The sequence below is a fragment of the Trichomycterus rosablanca genome, chromosome 20, assembly GCF_030014385.1.
Source record: "Trichomycterus rosablanca isolate fTriRos1 chromosome 20, fTriRos1.hap1, whole genome shotgun sequence".
Lineage (NCBI taxonomy): Eukaryota > Metazoa > Chordata > Actinopteri > Siluriformes > Trichomycteridae > Trichomycterus > Trichomycterus rosablanca.
In genome coordinates, this window is record NC_086007.1 from 27,247,377 (window position 1) to 27,267,730 (window position 20,354).

Sequence of the window (20,354 nt, forward strand, 5' to 3'; positions counted from 1 at the left end):
ACCTTTGTAGACACCTGATTGCCTTTGTAGACGCCTGACCACCTTTGTAGACGCCTGACCACCTTTGTAGACGCCTGACCACCTTTGTAGACGCCTGACCACCTTTGTAGACGCTTGACCACCTTTGTAGACGCCTGACCACCTTTGTAGACGCCTGACCACCTTTGTAGACACCTGATTGCCTTTGTAGACGCCTGACCACCTTTGTAGACGCCTGACCACCTTTGTAGACGCCTGACCACCTTTGTAGACACCTGATTGCCTTTGTAGACGCCTGACCACCTTTGTAGACGCCTGACCACCTTTGTAGACGCCTGATTGCCTTTGTAGATGCCTGATTGCCTTTGTAGACGCCTGACCACCTTTGTAGATGCCTGACCACCTTTGTAGACGCCTGACCACCTTTGTAGACGCCTGATTGCCTTTGTAGACGCCTGACCACCTTTGTAGACGCCTGACCACCTTTGTAGACGCCTGACCACCTTTGTAGACACCTGATTGCCTTTGTAGACGCCTGACCACCTTTGTAGACGCCTGACCACCTTTGTAGACACCTGATTGCCTTTGTAGACGCCTGACCACCTTTGTAGACGCCTGACCACCTTTGTAGACACCTGATTGCCTTTGTAGACGCCTGACCGCCTTTGTAGACGCCTGACCACCTTTGTAGATGCCTGATTGCCTTTGTAGATGCTTAACCACATTTACAGACACCTGACTGTTTTCATAGACACCTGACCATCTTCACAGACACCTGACCACCTTCGTAGACACCTGACCATCTTTGTATACGCCTGACCATCTTTGTAGACACCTGACCGCCTTTGTAGACACGTAATCATCTTCATAGGCGCCTGACCGTCTTCATAGACACCTAACCACCTTTGTAGACACCTGACTAGCTTCATAGACACCTGACCACCTTCGTAGACACCTGGTTGCCTTTGTAGACGCTTAACCACTTTTGCAGACACCTGATCACCTTTGTAGACACCTGACCGTCTTCGCAGACACCTAACCACCTTTGTACACACCTGACGGTCTTCGTAGATGCCTGACCGCCTTTGTAGATGCCTGACTAGCTTCATAGACACCTAACCACCTTTGTAGACACCTGACCATCTTCGTAGACGCCTGACCGTCTTCATAAATGCCTGACCATCTTCATAGACACCTGACCGTCTTCATAGACACCTAACCACCTTTGTAGACACCTAACTGTCTTTGTAGACATCTGATCGCCGTTGTAGATGACTGACTGCCCTTGCAGACACCTGATGGTCTCTTCATAGACACCTGACCGTCTTCGTAGACGCCTGACCACCTTTGTAGACGTCTGACCGTCTTTGTAGATGCTGGACCAGCTTTGTAGATGAGAGGTTGAGGGGCACCCGTGCCCGTTAAGCGTTCCTCAAGTGTAAGTGGATTGATTGAACATTTCCTGTGGTTAACGGTGTGTGTGTGTGTGTGTGTGTGTGTGTTTCCTACGCAGTGTGTGTGCGCTCGCTGGAAGTGACGGTGAGCCAGAGCAGCATCCAGGTGGCACGAGGCCAGGCGGCCGTCCTGCCCTGCACCTTCACCACCAGCGCCGCCCTCAACAACCTCTACATCATCTGGATGGTGACGCCGCTGTCCAACGCCAACCAACCGGAGCAGGTAACGGACCAGACATTGCTCGTGTACACCAAGAGAACCTCTGGTGGTCCATGCTGTTGTTGGCATGGTGTAGATGTACATGCCCTCTTAAAGACGAGGGATTTGGGCACTTGATGATTAGTGGAGTGGTCTGTTCCAGGATGACTGTTCGACGGCTTCCCGCCGTTTCCGAATCATCCGCCCTCTTCACCTTGACGCTTCACCTGACTTCACCCACATACACACTCGCGTGTACACAAGGGTGCAGATGTACCCACTGCTACACACCTGCCCCCAACGCTTTTGACGTCGGGCGTACAGCCTAGCAATCTTCTGCACTAATTAACACACCAGAACAGCTGTTCCTGCCAATGTGCACACACCCCTAGTACATCCAGGTCATGGTCACAGAGCTCCAGAGCCAAACCAGCATGAATGACATACCTGGGTCTTGTGTTGGTCGCCACAGCGGATCGTTCTGATCCGAATTACTGATCTGCCATTATTTTTATGCCTCCCCATGTCCATCTTCATAGACACCTGAACGTCTTCGTAGATGATTGATCATCTTTGTAGATGCCTGACCTTCTTTGTAGGCATCTGACCATCTTCGTAGATGCCTGACTGTCTTCGTAGACGCATGACCATATTCGTAGATGCCTGACCTTCTTCGTAGACACCTGACCTTTGTTGTAGATGCCTGACCAATTTCGATGACGCCTGACCATCTTCATAGATGCCTGACCACCTTCAAATACGCCTGACCGTCTTCATCTTTGTAGACGCCTGATAGATGCCTGATAGACGCCTGTAGACGTCTTCGTAGATGCCTGATCGCCTTTGTAGACACCTGACCATCTTCGTAGACGCCTGAATGTCTTCGTAGACAGCTGACCGCCTCCGTAGATGCATGACCATATTTGTAGACTTTGTAGACATCTGACCATCTTCATAGATGCCTGACCGTCTTCGTGGATGCCTGACTGTCTTCGTAGATGCCTGACCTTCTTTTTAGGTGCCTGACCATCTTTATAGACACTTGACCGTCTTCATAGATGCCTGACCGCCTTTGTAGACATCTGAACGTTTTCTTAGACACCCCGTAGACGCCTGACCATCTTCGTAGATGCCTGACCACCTCTGTAGATGCATAACCATATTCGTAGATGCCTGACCCTCTTCGTAGACGCCTGACAGACTTCGTTGATGTCTGACCATCTTCAAAGATGCCTGACACTCTTCATAGATGCCTGACCGTCTTTGTAGACACCTGAGCATCTTTGTAGATGCCTGATCTTCTTTGTTGACACCTGATTGTCTTTGTGGACGCCTGACCTTTTTTATAGGCGCCTGACCATCTTCGTAGACGCCTAAAAATGCACATCGTCACTGTGTCGCTGGAGCTTGTCGAAACTCCCCATTTCCCTGCCGAACAGCCCTTTAATTACCCAAATATCTTCATTACCCTCCCAGAGGGGTGCTAGACTCTGCACCGCCTGAAGGAGTTCACCCCTTCGCTTCCGCTAACGAGAGCTTCTTTTTAACGAAGCGGGGAGGCTGATTAGTGCAGGCACGAGTAATTAACCACCAACCACTAACGATAAATGTGTTCGTGTTTGCAATCGGCTCTGACCTTCATCCTTGATCTGTTGACCTTTTATTTACTCTGATAAATATCATAAATAAATAGATTTCTTATTTATTTTATAGTTAAATAATAATTGTGTGTTTGTGTGTGTGTATGTGTGTGTGTATGTGTGTGTGCTCAGTGTAGGTCTCTTCTTCATGGATTGTTAATTCTTTATGTATGCATGCACACACACACACACACACACACACACGGCATTGCTGATTTTCAATCACATGCAAATTTCAGTAGCAGGGTTTGAAGTGCGCACACACACACACACACCCACACACACCCACACACACACACACACACACACACACACTCTTCTCATTGTTGAAGTGTGTGTCAGTAGTTGTACGATGGTTTTGTAAGAGCGCTGAGCTTTTGTTCTCTTATACACAGATGAATAAGCAGCTCTTCAGCTGTGATGAAGCCTGCAGTCCCCAAGTGTGTGTGTGTGTGTGTGTAAGTGTGTCAATGTATATTCCTATCTGTGTGTGTATATGTGTGTGTCTGTTCATGTGTGTATATGTGAGTGTGTGTGTGTGTTACAGGGTTGTTTCTTTCATGTTAGGGTTTGTTTAGTTTTTGAAGACCCGTTTAAGACGCGGCTCTTTTACCCCCCACTCTTGTGTAATTGAATTGTGTGTGTATATGTGAGTGTGTGTCTATGTGTGTATGTGTGTGTTTGTGTGCATGTGTGCTTGTGTATATATGTGTCAGTGTTTGTATGTGTATGTTTTTTGAGTGTGTATGTGCATACATGTGTGTATATGTGTATGTGTGTATATGTGTATGTGTGTATATGTGTGTATATATGTGTATGTATATACAGTATGTGTGTATATATGTGTATGTGTGTGTATATATGTGTGTATATGTGCATGTGTGTATATGTGTGTATATATGTGTATGTATATACAGTATGTGTGTATATATGTGTATGTATATACAGTATGTGTGTATATATGTGTATGTGTGTGTATGTGTGTATGTGTGTGTATGTGTGTATGTGTGTATATGTGTGTATGTGTGTATATGTGTGTATATATGTGTATGTATATACAGTATGTGTGTATATATGTGTATGTGTGTGTATATATGTGTGTATATGTGCATGTGTGTATATGTGTGTATATATGTGTATGTATATACAGTATGTGTGTATATACAGTACAGGCCAAAAGTTTGGACACACCTTCTCATTCCTGTGGTTTTTCTTAATTTTTTTTAAATTTTCTACATTGTAGATTAATACTAAAGACATCCAAACTATGAAGGAACACATATGGAATTATGTAGTAAACAAAAAAGTGTTAAACAAACCAGAATATGTTTTATATTTTAGATTCTTTAAAGTAGCCATCTTTTGCTGTAATGACAGATTTGCACACTCTTTGAAATTTTCTCAACCAGCTTTATTAGGTTTCCACCTGGAATGGTTTTCAATGAATGTTTGTGCCTTGTCTAGAGTGAATTTTTGGAATTTGTTGCTTTTTTAATGTGTTTGAGACCATCAGTTGGGTTGTGCAGAGGTAGAGTTGGTAAAATATAAAACATATTCTGGTTTGTTTAACACTTTTTGGTTCACTACATAATTCTTCATAGTTTGGATGTCTTCAGTATTAATCTACAATGTAGAAAATAAAAATAATCAAGAAAAAACATTGAAGTGAAGGTGTGTCCAAACTTTTGGCCTGTACTGTATGTGTATGTATATACAGTATGTGTGTATATATGTGTATGTGTGTGTATGTGTGTATGTGTGTATATGTGTGTATGTGTGTATATGTGTGTATATATGTGTATGTATATACAGTATGTGTGTATATATGTGTATGTGTGTGTATATATGTGTGTATGTGTATGTGTGTATATGTGTGTATATATGTGTATGTATATACAGTATGTGTGTATATATGTGTATGTGTGTGTATATATGTGTGTATGTGTATGTGTGTATGTGTATGTGTGTATATGTGTATGTGTGTATATATGTGTATGTATATACAGTATGTGTGTATATATGTGTGTGTGTGTATATATGTGTGTGTATGTGCATGTGTGTATATGTGTATATATGTGTATGTATATACAGTATGTGTGTATATATGTGTGTATATGTGTATGTGTGTATATGTGTGTATGTGTGTATGTGTGTATATGTGTGTATATGTGTGTATGTATATACAGTATGTGTGTATATATGTGTATGTGTGTGTATATATGTGTGTATGTGTATGTGTGTATGTGTATGTGTGTATATGTGTATGTGTGTATATATGTGTATATATGTGTATGTATATACAGTATGTGTGTATATATGTGTGTGTGTGTATATATGTGTGTGTATGTGCATGTGTGTATATGTGTATATATGTGTATGTATATACAGTATGTGTGTATATATGTGTGTATATGTGTATGTGTGTATATGTGTGTATGTGTGTATGTGTGTATATGTGTGTATATGTGTGTATGTATATACAGTATGTGTGTATATATGTGTATGTGTGTGTATATATGTGTGTATGTGTGTATGTGTATGTGTGTATATGTGTATGTGTGTATATATGTGTATATATGTGTATGTATATACAGTATGTGTGTATATATGTGTGTGTGTGTATATATGTGTGTGTATGTGCATGTGTGTATATGTGTATATATGTGTATGTATATACAGTATGTGTGTATATATGTGTGTATATGTGTATGTGTGTATATGTGTGTATGTGTGTATGTGTGTATATGTGTGTATATGTGTGTATGTGTGTATATGTGTGTGTGTGTGTATTGCTTTATTGTGTTACATTTGATCAGACCCATTTCAATGCACTCCTCTGTTACCCCCACTTTTGTGTAGTTTTAAATTGTGTGTGTGTGTGTGTGTGTGTGTGTGAGTGTCCCGTGACCGCCCCCACACTCAGCAGAGGAGGTTCAAACACACTTTGAAGTGACTTACAAGAAAGCTTTCAGTGCAGCTTTAGATTGGGGTGAAAAGCGTCCGGGTCAGAACGAAAGAAGAAAGAATTTGACAAGCTGGGTCAAAAGTATATGGACGCCCTGTAGATGATTCATTTGATGCTGTGAAAGTTCTGTGATGTCCAGGTTCCTCATTACTGATGATTACTGACCACAGAGGAGCGACGCCCCGACCGAGGGGTTTAGAGTTCGACGATCTTTGTCCATGTGGTCAGCGTCCAGCCTTAGTGGAGCTTCGAGGGGCCTGATTTTAAAGCGGGGCTTTTGAAACCCACAGCGATATACCGTACAGCTTGCTTGATTATGGACGGTGACCCGTTCCAGCAGCTTCTTAATCATGGCAGATGATTCTGTAGCCTAGCGGGTAGAACTTTGGGCAATAAATTGGAAGATTGTAGGTTCAAATCCCAGTATTTGTTGGGTCCTTGGTCTCCCTCAGGTTCAAGGGTGCCGTACGTTGACTGGCCCTGAGCTCTGAGCTTCCAAACGATTGGAATTGCATTATATTCTGGTCTATTTAACGGGTGCAGTTAAACTCGCCCTGTTTATATGGGCACAGAGACGTTATAAAACTATCTGCGCCACCAAATTAATCATCTAAGTAGCTGTCTGTATTTTGTAGGGTTACTGACATCACTGCAGATGTAGGAGAAGTGGAACTCGTCATATAGACTATTATAGTTTTCCCCCTGCTCAGGGGTCCAGGTTTTGTGCTTTTTACACCATGTCATCTTCTTTTGTCTTTTGTTTTCCTCAGGTGATCATTTACCAGGGTGGTCAGGTCTTCAGCCTCGCCAACCGCATGAACGGACGCGTCGGTTTCGTCAGCACGATGCCCAGCACCAGCGCCTCCATCTTCATCAACAACACACAGCTGGCGGACACTGGCACCTACCAGTGCCTGGTCAACAACCTGCCCGACCGCGGGGGGAGGAACATCGGGGTCATCGGCCTCACCGTTCTCGGTTAGTGAGCAACAAAGAGTGTATATGTAAATATTTAATAGAAATATAGTAATAGGGCGCATGTGTGCCACAGTGGTATATTACGCTCGCCCACTACCACTGGGTCCAGGGTTCGAATCCCCAGACGTGTACATATAAACATAATAAGCTGTGTCTGAGGGGGGGTTGGATAACTGAGGCCCTGCATGTGTTACTGCACTGAGGAAACTGGACCCATTGTGATCCTGACCAGGATAGAGCAATGGTACAACAATAATAATAATAATAATAATAAAAATATAATATAATAAAAATAATAATAATAATAATAATAATAATAATAATAATAATAAAATATAATAATAATAATAATAATAATAATAATAAATATAATAATAATAATAATAATAAAATGTAGTAATAATAATAATAATAATATTAAAATGTAGTAATAATAATAATAATAATAATAATAATAATAAAATATAATAATAATAATATTAATAAAATAAATACTAATGATAAATATTACTACTAATAATAATGGTAATAATAACAACAATAAAAACAAAAAAATAATAAATTATAGCAATAATAATAATAATAAATATTACTACTAATAATAATGTTAATAATAATAAATCATAATAAAGTACAGTAATTATAAATAATAATAATAATATTTATAATAATAATAAATAATTATAATAATGATATCTATAAATAATAATATTAATTTAATGTATAATTATATTTCTTTTAATTCATTTAATTTAATTAATATTTAATATTATTTTATATTTTTGGATTAAATGCAGCTTGAGTGCATGCTGTTTGATACAGCAAAAGGGAGAACCTACTAAATTCTAAGCGCCCACTGTACGTTTTATGAGCTAAATACAGATGAGCTTTATGGATAGACAATTACAGACTGAAGTGCATCTAATAACTGGTTATTAACGGCTCATAAAATGACCCACGGATGTACCTGTAAGGCAGGTGTTCCTATTAAAGTGCACTGAGAGGGTGGAATATGCTGTAGAATGGCGCCATCTGCTGGTGAACTAATGAATCTGTTTCCTGTGCTCAGTTCCTCCGTCCTTGCCGGTGTGTCGTATCCAAGGCCCACTGGATGTTGGCAGTGATATAACGTTGCTGTGTGGTTCTGAGGAGGGCACCCCGACCCCGACCTACTCATGGGAGAAGCTTGATGCCATGCCCAGACTTCCTCTCGGTGCCATGCAAGGTACGCCATCGCTTCGGTAATTCATATTCACCCGGGTCTGGAGCAGCGAAAATAAATGTATAAAATAATATATATAAATAAATATATACATTTTTTCTTTGTTCTATTTGCATGCTGGGTCATGAGTTCTGTACATTTCTGCCCCCTGGAGTTCTCGCATGGTTCTGATTCAGGTCTCATAAATGATGTTGCAGCTCCATCTAGTGTTTAAAATCAGAACTGAACTTCAACTTTAATTCTATTATTTCAGTCACAGTGAAATAAATCAACAATACAGAGTACATTGCGTGCTTCTGACTTTGCAGCAACAGTTTAGGGAAGGACCTTTCCTGCTCCAGCATGACTGCACCCCTATAGACAAAGCGAGCTCTATAGTGATGTGAAGAAAAGTTTGGTTTAGAACTGGAACATCAACCGAGACTTTCTGGACCAACATCAGTGCCCAGCCATGCAAATTTTCCTTGGGAACAAATTCCCACAGACATGTTTCAAAGTCTTGTCAGACGCCTCCTCAGAAGAGTGGTCACTCTATTTTAAAAGCATTTTTTAATGTGATGTCCAGCAAGCTCATGGTCAAGTGTCCAGATACTTTTGGTCATATTTTGTTTATATAAAAACAAAGCAGATCAAATTCAGGTCCATGGACATGGTGGCTGGTCTGATGACTTTGGTGCTGAGGAAACATATCTGGGATGGATTGGAACCTCAGACCTTCCGGATCTGAGCTGGACCTTTTTGACCAAGACCTGGCCAACTGGATTCCCACAGGCACACTCCAACCTTTTGAAGAAAGCCTTCCCAAAAGAACGTGGCCTGGTGCACCAACGAGTTTTGGAACTCGGGTGTCCACATACTTTTGGCCCTGTGGTGTGTATTAATAAAGCATGATGTTAAGAAGCTACAGAAGATATTTTTTTTATATTTGAATGCTTCGATCTTCTCCTCAGATCAGATGCAGGGTACGGTGAGCCTGAGGAACATCAGCGTGGGCATGTCAGGGATGTACCAGTGCACCGCCTCCAACGCCATCGGTACCAGCACGTGCCAGATCAACCTGCAGGTGGTGGCACGTAAGTTACACCCGCAATTTGTTAGACTAGAACAAAGAACATGGAACATGGATCTCAAGGTCAGGCTAGAACGAGGAACATGGATCTGAAGGTGTAGAAGAAAGAATGTGGATCTCAAGGTCAGGCTAGAACGAGGAACATGGATCTCAAGGTCTAGAAGAAGGAACGTGGATCTCAAGGTCAGGCTAGAACGAGGAACATGGATCTGAAGGTCAGACTAGAAGAAGGAACGTGGATCTCAAGGTCAGACTAGAAAGAGAAACATGAATCTCAAGGTCAGACTAGAAGAAGGAATGTGGATCTCAAGGTCAGGCTAGAAAGAGAAACATGAATCTCAAGGTCAGACTAGAAGAAGGAACATGGATCTGAAGGTCAGGCTAGAAAGAGGAACATGAATCTCAAGGTCAGACTAGAAGAAGGAACATAAATCTGAAGGTCAGGCTAGAATAAACAACATGGTCATGGTCTAGTCTGACCTTGAGATCTTTGATGGACCTTGTTATAGTAACCTTAGTTCATGTTCCTTATTCTAGTCTGACCTTGAGGTTCATGGTCCTTGTTCTAGCCTGAACATGGCTCTCAAGGTCGGGCCACTAGGAGGCGCTAACGGCTTGCAGACGATAATGTAGTTTATTTAGTAAATTGTTCGTTTAATCGTTTATCTTCTCCTGTGTGACGTTCAGCTCAGCCTCAGAGCGTGGGACTCATCGCCGGGACGGTGGTCTCCGGGGTCCTCGCCGTGGTGATTTTTACCCTGCTGGTGTTCGTCACGCTCTTCTACCTGAGGAATAAAAACCGCTACGAGGACGAGGACATCCCCAACGAGATCAGGTACGAATGTGGAACACGGTTATCCAGATCCTCAGCCGTCAGTGTGCTCAGCGGTCCAGTGAGGTGCTTTACACCGCTACAGAGAGCAGATGATTCTCTTCACTGTGTGTTGGTGTGGATTTACGGCCGAGCCGTTGTTGCTCCCTGAGTACCTGAACGATCCGTCTGTATGTTTCAGAGAGGACGATCTCCCCCCCAAGCGCTCGTCGTCGGTGAAGGCGTTCCAGGCCGACGCCTCGTCCTCGGAGAACGACACCCTCACGTCCACCAACACCTACAACAGCCGCTTCTGGCACAACGCCAAGGGCAGCTACGACGCCAACTCCTACACGCGGTACGACGGGCAGAGCATGACGACCGGGGGCGTGACCTGCACCAGCGCCGGACAGACGGCGTCCTACGCCAACGGCGGGCACGGCCTCTCGGTGCCAAAAACTTTGGTGGTCACCACCAACTCGGTGCCGGTCGCGCCGACCGTCACCCGGAGCAACGGCTCGGTGAGCCGGCGGGCCACGCCCGGCACGCCGCCGCCCAACACCGTACACACGCTCGCGCCGACGCGTACGCACTCGTACGCCGTGAGCCAGGCGGCGCTGGAGCGCATGGGCGCCGTGCCCGTCATGGTGCCCGCCCAGAGCCGGGCCGGTTCCCTCGTCTGATTGGTTGTTTTTTTTATAAACACGGAACATTTATACGAGTTCATGCCAACCGATGCCAACTGAACTATAGACGCTACTTTTCTACACTGGCAATAATTTTGGGTCACTGCTTTTTCTTTTTTTTTTCTTTTGATATGCATGAGCATCCCGCCCGAATGTATTTGCACAACGTTTGTACCCTCACGTCCACCACCCAGGAGCGCCGCGCCCCGCCCTGCCCCGCCCCACCCTGCCCCGCCCTGTCCGCCAAGGCCGATTTAGCTTTGTTATACGAATATACGCAAGATATCTAGATCGTTAGCAATATAAAGTACATCAGTGGACCTAATACACACCACCCGCCCTTCCGAAAATCCGCACGTGACCCTTTAATAATAACGTTGTTGTGGCAACAGTTTGGGGAAGGCCGCTGTGCTGCGTGTGCACAAATCGAAGCCCGTAAAGACGCGGTTGGATGAGTTCAGTGTAGGAATAAAGCACCGGCGTTCTGCACAGAGCTTCAACTTCAACCCTATTAAACATGTTTGGGATGAATCGGAATGACGACTGCCTGATAACACAAGCACTACATGGACACCTTCCACGAGCTTGTAGAAACCCTCACAGGAAAGCAGAAGGGTTGGAACGTGGTGAAAACAGCACGAGTTCGGTGTAGAAATAAAGCACCGGCGCTCCGCAGAGCTTAAAACCCTATTAAACAACTTTGGGATAAATTGGAATGATGACTGCCTGATTACACACACACTACATGGACACAAATCCCTACAGGCACCTTCCACGAGCTTATAGAATCCCTGTTAAAGAAGCAGAAGGGTTAGAACGTGGTGTAAACAGCTCACGGATGGATGAGTTCGGTGCAGAAATAGAGCACCAGTGTTCTACACAGAGCTTTAACCCTATTAAACATGTTTGGGATGAATCGGAATGACGACTGCCTGATTACACACACACTAAATGGACACAAATCCCTACAGGCACCTTCCACGAGCTTATTGAAACCCTCCCATAGAAGCAGAAGGGTTAGAACGTGGTGAAAACAGCTCACGGATGGATGAGTTCGGTGTAAAAATAAAGCACCGGCGCTCGACACAGAGCTTCAACTTCAACCCTAAAGCCTGTTAAACATGTCTGGGATGAATCGGAATGACGACTGCCTGATTGCACAAGCACTACATGGACACAAATCCCTACAGGCACCTTCCACGAGCTTATTGAAACCCTCCCTGGAAAGCAGAAGGGTTAGAACGTGGTGTAAACAGCACACCAGCTCAGATCCGTGCACCCAGCCTGCCGTGTTATGTTTCAGGTTCGGTTTAATTAAACGGCCTCCCCGGTCACCGGATCTGAATCCGGATCTGATTAGGCGTTCCGCGCGGCCGACGGGTCACGCGCCGCCGCCGTGCCGCCGTGTGGGATCCACGCCCGTCTGAGACTGAAGGAGGTTCAACAGGGTTAAATCAGACGGTTTTAATTCCCTCTCAGTGGGATCTGTCTGAGAATCACGTCTATAAATATAAAATAATAATAATAATTTTCGATGTTCTCGGTGCGGCTTTATTTCTCTCACGTTCTCGATCATCGCTAATCCGTTTTTAATTTGAAACAGACGCCGGGCGCGAGGTCTCGACGTCGTTTCGTACTATCGATAACCGTAGCCTAGCCTACCTCCGAATCAGTCCATAATAACACGACGTACGTACGGATAGACGCTTTAATAAATAATTCTGTGTTTTTTTATATTTATCTAGAACTGATAATTAACTAATAAGAAGCTAATAATGTAAATCCCGACGATGCTAGGTGCTACCGTACGTCGGAAATGAACCTTTATTGTGGTTTTTAATCCCTCGATTGCTGGTCGGCTGGTTTTTTACTGTAAATCTTGTAAGTAATTGTAGTAAAGGAGAACAAATAAACTTTCTTTTACCTAATAAACTCGGCGTCAGTGTTTGTTTTATTTTTTATTTTTTATTAACTTTTCTCTCCTGATTGTGTCCTCTATACTGATTCGACCCTTCACCGCTGACTGAGCGTGCATTTTTCACCCGCACGAGTCGAGTTCATACACCGACGGGCACCGTGTACGGAGGGCCGCACCCCCATCAGCATTATTCCTCAGCCCTGTGCAGGCGCCATCAGTCAGCCAGCAGGGGCCGCAGTCGCACCAGTTATGAGGACCTACGATCCGACTTTCTTACCCTCTAACCCTGAACAACAGCCGATCGTTGTTCATGCAGCCGCCCAGCCCGGTCGGAGAGGCAGAGCTGAGATTCGATACGATGTATTCGAGACCCCGACTCTGGTGCGCTGGCGTACTTTACCGCTGCGCCACCTGAGCGGCCTGTGTTTGTTTTATTTTCTTTATCTGCAAACGATCTGCGTTTGAGCTGTTTGATTCGGCTGTTCGATGCACGTCACAGCAGACACAGCAGCGCTGCTGGAGTTTTTAAACACCTCACTGTCACTGCTGGACCGAGAATAGTCCACCAACCAAAAACATCCAGCCAACAGCGCTAGGTCTAGCAGATGACCGACTCAAACAGCAGCAATAGATGAGCGATCGTCTCTGACTTTACATCTACAAGGTGGACCGACTAGGTAGGAGTGTCTAATAGAGTGGACAGTGAGTGGACACGGTATTTAAAAACTCCAGCAGCGCTGCTGTGTCTGATCCACTCATACCAGCACAACACACACTAACACACCACCACCATGTCAGTGTCACTGCAGTGCTGAGAATGATCCACCACCTAAATAATACCTGCTCTGTGGTGGTCCTGTGGGGGTCCTGACCATTGAAGAACAGCATGAAAGGGGGGTAACAAAGCATGTAGAGAAACAGATGGACTACAGTCAGTAATTGTAGAACTACAAAGTGCTTCTATATGGTAAGTGGAGCTGATAAAATGGACAGTGATAGATTATAAACAATGTATAAATTTTAGTATAAATACTCTGTACTGGCAGCCGGAGCGTAAATCAGCGGATCTGATTTGTGGGTCAGAGTTCAGATTGCTTTTAGCGCTAACCAGCGTAATTTAATCTTCTGCTAACAGCATCTTCAGGAACAGGAAGAGCGCGGCTCGGAGCTTCAACGTTCACTTACAATAAACCAGATGATGGTGAAGGTGCTTCAGAGCTCAGATCTTCTGATTTACTGTACGTACCAGGGTACAAAAAAAGAGGAACGTGTTAAATCGTTTCCTGCGTCTCTGGTCCAGCGAGACTAAACTTCACTCCTATTTTTTATTATTTATTTATTTAAACGTAGTCAGGTAGCGCAGGGTCCGGCCCTCGAGCGGCACGGAACAGAAAAATCAAATGAGACGGACGCCCACTCATCACCAGCTGCTGAAAGCAAAAGCTCTCTGCCCCCCTGACCGGCGCTACCAGGAGTGGGTGGTAATAACATAGCAGCGGTGAGTCGGTCCCACTGAGCGCCGGATTAGCTTCCCGCGGTGAAACGCCGGCGAGGGTGAAGCAAACATTGGAGTAAAGCAGCGGGGAATCATGGCTGAGCCTGGCCGCCGGACGCCGGGGTCAGAGCTCCATAGTTAAACGCCGGATCAAGAAAAAGAAAGAGAAGCTGTCGGCACACAGCCGAGTGAGCTTTAAACTTCCATGACGTAAATGCTGCTGTGCCAAAATAAGCCTCTGCTACTGTTATATTTATATTTATATATTTATATTTAATGTTTGGCAGCCTTTACATCTATGGTAACATAAAGCTTGCTCTACTGTGGACACGATCGCCTATGCTTCATTTATTTGTTTTACCGCCGTTTTATTCTGGTCAGGGTCGCAGTGGGTCTGATTCATTGGACGAAAGGCAGGAAACACCCTGGACAAGACACACACACACACACACACACACTGTGGGAGGAAACCGGAGCACCCAGAGGAAACCCACACAGACACGGGGGAGAACATGCAAACTCCACACAGAAAGGACCTTAGCCGTGTGTGTGTGAGTGTAAGTGTGTGTGTATGTACAGTGTATCACAAAAGTGAGTACACCCCTCACATTTCTGCAGATATTTAAGTATATCTTTTAATGGGACAACACTGACAAAATGACACTTTGACACAATGAAAAGTAGTCTGTGTGCAGCTTATATAACAGTGTAACTTTATTCTTCCCTCAAAATAACTCAATATACAGCCATTAATGTCTAAACCACCGGCAACAAAAGTGAGTACACCCCTAAGAGACTACACCCCTAAATGTCCAAATTGAGCACTACTTGTCATTTTCCCTCCAAAATGTCATGTGACTCGTTAGTGTTACTAGGTCTCAGGTGTGCATAGGGAGCAGGTGTGTTCAATTTAGTAGTACAGCTCTCACACTCTCTCATACTGGTCACTGAAAGTTCCAACATGGCACCTCATGGCAAAGAACTCTCTGAGGATCTTAAAAGACGAATTGTTGCGCTACATGAAGATGGCCGAGGCTACAAGAAGATTGCCAACACCCTGAAACTGAGCTGCAGCACAGTGGCCAAGATCATCCAGCGTTTTAAAAGAGCAGGGTCCACTCAGAACAGACCTCGCGTCGGTCGTCCAAAGAAGCTGAGTGCACGTGCTCAGCGTCACATCCAACTGCTGTCTTTGAAAGATAGGCGCAGGAGTGCTGTCAGCATTGCTGCAGAGATTGAAAAGGTGGGGGGTCAGCCTGTCAGTGCTCAGACCATACGCCGCACACTACATCAAATTGGTCTGCATGGCCGTCACCCCAGAAGGAAGCCTCTTCTGAAGTCTCTACATGAGAAAGCCCGCAAACAGTTTGCTGAAGACATGTCAACAAAGGACATGGATTACTGGAACCATGTCCTATGGTCTGATGAGACCAAGATTAATTTGTTTGGTTCAGATGGTCTCAAGCATGTGTGGCGGCAATCAGGTGAGGAGTACAAAGATAAGTGTGTCATGCCTACAGTCAAGCATGGTGGTGGGAATGCCATGGTCTGGGGCTGCATGAGTGCAGCAGGTGTTGGGGAGTTACATTTCATTGAGGGACACATGAACTCCAATATGTACTGTGAAATACTGAAGCAGAGCATGATCCCCTCCCTCCTGAAACTGGGTCGCAGGGCAGTGTTCCAGCATGATAATGACCCCAAACACACCTCTAAGATGACCACTGCTTTATTGAAGAGGCTGAGGGTAAAGGTGATGGACTGGCCAAGCATGTCTCCAGACCTAAACCCAATAGAACATCTTTGGGGCATCCTCAAGCGGAAGGTGGAGGAGCGCAAAGTCTTGAATATCCGCCAGCTCCGTGATGTCGTCATGGAGGAGTGGAAAAGCATTCCAGTGGCAACCTGTGAAGCTCTGGTAAACTCCATGCCCAGGAGAGTTAAGGCAGTTCTGGGAAATAATGGTGGCCACACAAAATATTGACACTTCAGGAACTTTCACTAAGGGGTGTACTCACTTTTGTTGCCGGTGGTTTAGACATTAATGGCTGTATATTGAGTTATTTTGAGGGAAGAATAAATTTACACTGTTATATAAGCTGCACACAGACTACTTTTCATTGTGTCAAAGTGTAATTTTGTCAGTGTTGTCCCATGAAAAGATATACTTAAATATCTGCAGAAATGTGAGGGGTGTACTCACTTTTGTGATACACTGTATGTGTGTACGTGTGTGTGTGCGTGTGTGAGTTTATTTGTAAGTGTGTACCGATGTTAGCTTTAGTGTGTGTGTGTGTGTGTGTGTGTACATGTGTAAGCATCTGTGTGTGACTGAATTTGTGTGTTAGTGGATCTTTGCATGAGTGTGTGTGTGTGTGTGTTTACATGTGTAAGCGTGTGTGTGTGAGTGTGACTGAGTTTGTGTGGTAGTGTATCTTTGCATGAGTGTGTGTGTTTGTGATGTTCCGATGTTAGCTTTAGTGTGTGTGTGTGTGTGTGTGTGTGTGTGTGTGTGTGTATGTATGTGTACGTGTGTGTGTGTGAGTGTGATTAAGTTTGTGTGTTAGTGTGTTGGTGTATCTATGCATGCGTGTGTGTGTGTTAAGTGTGTGTGTTTGTGATGTGTGATGTTAGCTTTAGTGTGTGTTTGTGTGTGTGTGTGTTAATGTATCTTTGCATGCGTGTGTGTGTGTATTTGTAAATGTGTGTGCCAATGATAGCTTTAGTGTGTGTGTATGTGTGTGTTAGTGTATCTATGCATGTGTGTGTGTTTGTGATGTGCTGATGTTAGCTTTAGTGTGTGTGTGTGTGTGTATGTGTGTGTGTGTGTCTTAGTGTGTGTGTGTGTGTGTGTGTCTTAGTGTGTGTGTGTGTATGTGTGTGTGTGATTAAGTTTGTGTGTTAGTGTGTGTGTCTTAGTGTGTGTGTGTGTGTGTGTGTGTGTGTGTGTGATTAAGTTTGTGTTAGTGTGTTGGTGTATCTATGCATGCGTGTGTGTGTGTTAAGTGTGTGTGTTTGTGATGTGTGATGTTAGCTTTAGTGTGTGTTTGTGTGTGTGTGTGTTAATGTATCTTTGCATGCGTGTGTGTGTGTGTGTGTGTGTGTGTGTATTTGTAAATGTGTGTGCCAATGATAGCTTTAGTGTGTGTGTATGTGTGTGTTAGTGTATCTAACATGTGTGTGTGTTTGTGATGTGCTGATGTTAGCTTTAGTGTGTGTGTGTGTGTGTATGTGTGTGTGTGTGTGTCTTAGTTTGTGTGTGTATGTGTGTGTTAGTGTATCTATGCATGTGTGTGTGTGTGTATTTGTGTGTGTTTGTGATGTGCTGATGTTAGCTTTAGTGTGTGTGTGTGTATGTGTGTGTGTGTGTGTCTTAGTGTGTGTGTGTGTGTATTTGTGTGTGTATGTGTGTGTACATGGAGGGTCCACAGCTCTCCCATGAAGACAAACATGAAGCGTGGCGTTTGTGCTCCAGCGTTAGCGCTCTCCCCAGAGCGTAGCTGCTAATTAGCGCCGCAGCGTGACCGCGTCGAGGTGCGCGACCCATCTGTGAAGGTTCCGGACATCATAACAAACCCGCTGATGTGCGGCGGCGGTGCATTTTAACATCCGTCCTGCAGAACTCAGGGCTTAAAAATGCACGTCTGAATACATCCGGCTTCATTTTAATGCAAAGATTCTACAGGGTCAGAAGTATTCGGACACCTGAGCATGAGCATGTCGGACGTCCCATTTAAAAACGAATGCTATTAAAATAGAGTGAGCTCTGTGTGATCTGTTCAGCTGTCCGGCTTCTCACAGGACTTTAGAGTGTGTCTGTGGGAATTTGTGCCCATTGAGTCAAAAGATGAAAATCTCGGTCGAATTGTTCACGCGTTCCTCTTCGCATCATTCTTTTGGAAGTATGTCTGTGGGGATTTGTACCCGTTTAGTTGTAACATCATTCGTGAGGTCGGGCCCTGATGTTGAACAAGAAGTCCTGGCTCACCATCGGCGTCCCAGTTCATCTCAAAGATCGATACTTCCGGCTGTGTCCCAATGCACAGTATCTAACGTATATAAGGGTTCATCGTTCAAAGCTCTGATTTACAAGCAGCATTTAAAAGTCGATCATGTGATCCGTGTCTGTGGGGATTTGTACCCATTCGGTCGTAGCATCATTTGTGAGGTCGGGCCCTGATGTTAGACAAGAAGTCCTGGCTCACAGTCGGCATTCCAGTTCATCTCAAAGACCAATACTTTAGTAAATTTTCGGCTGTGTCCCAAATATATCTATAAGGGTTCATCACTCAGGGCTCCGATTTACGAGCAGCATTTAAAAGTTGATCACGTGTTCGTCTTCCCGTCATTGTTCTAGAAGTGTGTCTGTGGGGATTTGTACTCGTTTAGTCGTAACATCATGCGTGCGGTCGTGCTCTGATGTTAGACGAGAAGGTCTGGCTCACCATCGGCGTTCCGGGAGGGAATAAAAACCAGGATCACCTAAATAAAGATCCCGAATCGCTCCCGTCCTCCCAGAGCTTTGAATCCGCGCTCGCCCGTAAGCCGGATCTCCGCGCCTCCGCCCGACACCGAACGCGGTTAAAGCTCGGTTAATAAGGGTCGCCGGGGGTCACGCCGCTGACCCGTGACTTTCTCCTGCCGCCTCGGCTTCATTATTGAGTGATTGTGTGGTCGGCTTTCAATCTGACCGAAGGAAAAAAAAAAAGCTATTAAAGAGAGAAGTCTTCTCCTCCAGTCGCCAGCGGAGGAATTTAAATCGAGTCCGAGAAGTACCGGGAGGAGAGCTCTGTCCTTCAGACGCCGTGAGAAAAGAAACTTCCAGGTCGAGGGTGGACGTGTGAGCTGGGGATAAAACGTGAGGTCACGACATGACTAAAGAAACGCTTTCCGTGTTTGTCGTGTCATAATTTTAGTGCCCGACATGCAGTACAGAGAGTCAGTCTGAGAACCTAGTGATCTCTCTACACAGATGAGAAGAAGATATGTCTAAATTCTCGATTCTCACTTAACAGCTCTGAAATGAACTGGAACATCAGCGGAGGCTAAATGGGCACAAATTCCCATACACAGACATACTTCAGAGAAGAACGTCCGACAAGTTCACAGTCAGGCGTCCAAATAACCACCTCCTGGTTTCTACACTCACTGTCCATTTTATCAGCTCCACTTACCATATAGAAGCACTTTGTAGTTCTACAATTACTGACTGTAGTCCATCTGTTTTTCTACATGCTTTGTTGCCCCCTTTCACCCTGTTCTTCAATGGTCAGGACCCCCACAGGACCCCCACAGAGCAGGTATTATTTAGGTGGTGGATGATTCTCAGCACTGCAGTGACACTGACGTGGTGGTGGTGTGTTAGTGTGTGTTGTGCTGGTATGAGTGGATCAGACACAGCAGTGCTGCTGGAGTTTTTAAACACCTCACCGTCACTGCTGGACTGAGAATAGTCCACCAACCAAAAACATCCAGCCAACAGCGCCCCGTGGGCAGCGTCCTGTGACCACTGATGAAGGTCTAGAAGATGACCGACTCAAACAGCAGCAATAGATGAGCGATCGTCTCTGACTTTACATCTACAAGGTGGACCGACCAGGTAGGAGTGTCTAATAGAGTGGACGGTGAGTGGACATGGTATTTAAATCCACTCATACCAGCACAACACACACTAACACACCACCACCATGTCAGTGTCACTGCAGTGCTGAGAATCATCCACCACCTAAATAATACCTGCTCTGTGGTGGTCCTGTGGGGGTCCTGACCATTGAAGAACAGCAGGTTAAAGGGGGGTAACAAAGCATGCAGAGAAATAGATGGACTACAGTCAGTAATTGTATTCTATTCTTCACTGATTTTTGAGACTTATTTCAGAATTCTACAATGTAGTAAACACACGCAGCTTCCCGTGACGGATCAGAAACTCCGCCGGCCG

At 44.7% G+C, this 20,354-nt stretch overlaps 1 protein-coding gene across 1 annotated transcript in view; it reads left to right on the top strand.

Annotated features, from left to right (window-relative positions):
* Positions 1-12,935, top strand: part of igsf11 (immunoglobulin superfamily member 11) — a 63,449-nt gene extending 50,514 nt beyond the window's left edge. The window contains exons 2-7 of the mRNA XM_063016560.1: positions 1,493-1,656; positions 7,008-7,215; positions 8,285-8,440; positions 9,388-9,510; positions 10,194-10,341; positions 10,520-12,935. Of these exons, the coding sequence (XP_062872630.1) occupies positions 1,493-1,656; positions 7,008-7,215; positions 8,285-8,440; positions 9,388-9,510; positions 10,194-10,341; positions 10,520-11,000 (1,280 nt within the window). The 3' untranslated portion in view covers positions 11,001-12,935. The remainder of the gene's footprint in view (positions 1-1,492; positions 1,657-7,007; positions 7,216-8,284; positions 8,441-9,387; positions 9,511-10,193; positions 10,342-10,519) is intronic.
* Positions 12,936-20,354: the final 7,419 nt, after the last annotated feature.